The 3,138-nt window shown below is 33.5% G+C and overlaps 1 protein-coding gene across 2 annotated transcripts in view; it reads left to right on the top strand.

The window, feature by feature from the left end:
- LOC125671524 (S-methyl-5'-thioadenosine phosphorylase-like) overlaps window positions 1-3,089 on the top strand; it is an 8,656-nt gene extending 5,567 nt beyond the window's left edge. Inside the window, exons 6-9 of one of the 2 annotated variants that reach the window (XM_048907297.2) lie at window positions 667-819; window positions 959-1,045; window positions 1,523-1,645; window positions 2,813-3,089. In XM_048907297.2, coding sequence (XP_048763254.2) covers window positions 667-819; window positions 959-1,045; window positions 1,523-1,645; window positions 2,813-2,854 — 405 coding nt within the window. In that variant the 3' untranslated portion in view covers window positions 2,855-3,089. Of the gene's footprint in view, window positions 1-666; window positions 820-958; window positions 1,046-1,522; window positions 2,516-2,812 lie in introns of those variants that run through there. The other variant, XM_056163988.1, reaches the window with a different exon arrangement.
- The last annotated feature ends 49 nt before the right edge of the window (window positions 3,090-3,138 follow it).

Here is a 3,138-nt window from a genome sequence, read left to right as displayed (position 1 = left end):
TACTACTTAATATGGTGGAAGGACTTGTCTATATTTGTAATTACTGTAGATTCTGTACTCTATGCTAGTACTTAATATGGTGGAAGGACTTGTCTATATTTGTAATTACTGTAGATTCTGTATTCTATGCTACTACTTAATATGGTGGAAGGACTTGTCTATATTTGTAATTACTGTAGATTCTGTATTCTATGCTAGTACTTAATATGGTGGAAGGACTTGTCTATATTTGTAATTACTGTAGATTCTGTATTCTATGCTAGTACTTAATATGGTGGAAGGACTTGTCTATATTTGTAATTACTGTAGATTCTGTATTCTATGCTAGTACTTAATATGGTGGAAGGACTTGTCTATATTTGTAATTACTGTAGATTCTGTATTCTATGCTAGTACTTAATATGGTGGAAGGACTTGTCTACATTTTAAAAATTGCATAAAGACGAATTTGTATGTAGTTCGTTAATGAAGATTTTTTGCATACATGTATTTAGCAATAGAAAAATAAAATCAAGTAATTTTAATTTGCATATGATGTGATAATGATTTCGGAATCTATAGTAATTGGTTTCATAAGAGAATATTTGGTGGTGTTTGTGTAAATGACATAGAAATCGTCTGCCTTCAGCATTTTCAACTACAATAATTATGCCTTTGATATCACAGATTTTATTTGACTGTGCTAAAGACCTGGGCATATCCTGCCATGAGAAGGGGACCATGTTAACTATAGAGGGCCCACGCTTCTCCTCCCGGGCGGAGAGCACGCTCTGGCATTCCTGGGGGGCACATTGTATCAACATGACAACAGTACCCGAGGTAATATACCATGTGCTTCAGTCTCTCTTTCTCTCTGTTTCAAGGGAGGTAATTTCAATAAATTTCTTCACAACTGTGAGATACGTTTGTATTGTATGGAAGTTTTTGTGTCCTGACTTATCTGTTATGTTGTTTAAAGGTGATCCTGGCCAAGGAGTTAGGATTGTGTTACGGAGCGCTGGCGCTGGTGACGGATTACGACAGCTGGAGGGAAGGGGAGGAAGCTGTACGTTGTAGATACACTTCTCGCTAGATATCAACAACAATTTCTCAGCTATAGAATCACATTCTTAAACGTCATTCTCTGAATTCTCAGTTATAAATAGACATGTCATCACCAAATTCTTACCAGCTATAAATACATAATTTGACAAATATTGTCATTGTCAAAAATTTAGCTATACACACGTATTGTTAACATTGTCACTGAAGATATCGCAGCTGTAAAGACACATAATGTTAAATATTGTCAACGAAATTTAAGCTATGAATGTACATTGTTTTATAATCGTAGATGAAATCTAGGTGATAAATACATATATTATTAAATATTATCATTGAAGAGATCTCAATTATGAATACATATGTAACTTTAGGAAAAGGGATCATTCTTTTTGACAGATGAGTGTGGAAAATGCATTGAAGACATTTAGCTTTATATGATAATTAGATTAAGAAAATAAATACGGTAACTCTTTGACAGGTGAATGTGGAAAATGTGATGAAAACATTTAAAACTAATGCTACCAACGCTACAGCAGTGATCCTGAAAGCCATTCCACTCATCGCTAAGCAGAACTGGACAGAAACTCTGGAGGAAAACAAGGCAAGTGTCTGTCCATCCATCCACAAAAATTTACAATCTAGTCGAGTTTAATCCCAGATTAATTGCTATGGACTGATTTAAATTTTATTCGAAATATACATTTCAGGGATGTGATTTTTCCTATTTGTAGAGGAAATCCTCTGATTTGCTCAATTTTTGGAAAAAAATGAAACACTCTGGATTTGATTTAAAGGAATTCAGTCACATCCCTGACATGTAAAGCATCTACAGTTTGATAAAAATAGTTATACATATTTTATAAAAATTTACATAGATTGCGACAATTATTGTCGGAAACCCATGGTTGATTACACTTCATTCCTCTCTCCATCATCCATTCATTCCTACTCGCTCGTTCTCATGAATAATTAGTGAGGTAATTTGATTGGGTGCTCATAGTATACCCTGAGCAAATTTGTCCAATCAACAAGACTCTTTCAGCCCAATTTTGGTATACAATTGTTATGATATCAAAGTTATGTTAATGCTACTTTTAAAAACAGAAGAGTTCTGTTAGTAGATCTATAATGATAACTGTGATTTGACAATATTTTTAAATATTTATTCACGAGACTGAGCGAGTAAGAATGAATGGACCCACGTGTGATGGAGAGAGGAATGAAGCGCGTGTTTCCGACAATGTGTGACAGTTAGTTTGGAATTAAACTCCAATCCACTATAGATATTAATTTCCACAGACTTTTGGGACAGTATTTGTATATTCCAGATTAATTATTTTGGAACAAGTTGATATACAAATACAATTTGATTCTACATAATTGATCAAAATTACAAGAAATCTGTGTGTCAGTTTCCCGACATTAATTATATTGAACCCCTCCTGATGAAATTAGTCTGTATCAAGCATTATTGAAAATACTGTAGAAAAAAAGTGATATTTAATTAGGGGGACCTATTGAATATTGGGGAACTTTGGCCTCAAGAATATTTGGCAGATATTTTTTCAAAAGAGTTTTTAAAATGGTGGACTTTCATATACATTAAATACTATATATATAGAAAATTTTGTAGAATTTCCAAACATGCCAGAATTGTCTCATATGTACACAGTGCTGAATCATTGATTACACATTATGTTGGGAATCTCATCCCTATTTATGTACACTTCTTACAGGCCTAATTTGTCCTTTTATTTTTTTTCTCCAGAAATTTGTCCAGATGAACACACTGCTGCCACATAGCTACTAGGACGGTGTTAATGTCACTAACATTTTCAGTCGCAATCTCCTTTATGTGAAACATTAAACAACAGCAGCATCAGTACTGCCTCTAAATCCAGATGCAATATCCGAGTTGTGACAAATTACAATGAATGCCACTAACATTTCTTTGTAATAGTTCAAGCACTTTTTTATCGTTACCATTGAAACTTGCAGGATATTATATTCTCTGTATTAAACAGATTAAAGGAATCACCATTGTTTTGTCGGATTGTTTTTGTGCTGGTCATAACTCATCTTTGATTATTTACA

This window comes from Ostrea edulis, chromosome 4, assembly GCF_947568905.1.
Source record: "Ostrea edulis chromosome 4, xbOstEdul1.1, whole genome shotgun sequence".
Classification (NCBI taxonomy): Eukaryota; Metazoa; Mollusca; class Bivalvia; order Ostreida; family Ostreidae; genus Ostrea; species Ostrea edulis.
This window is presented reverse-complemented; position numbering and strand designations above follow the sequence as displayed.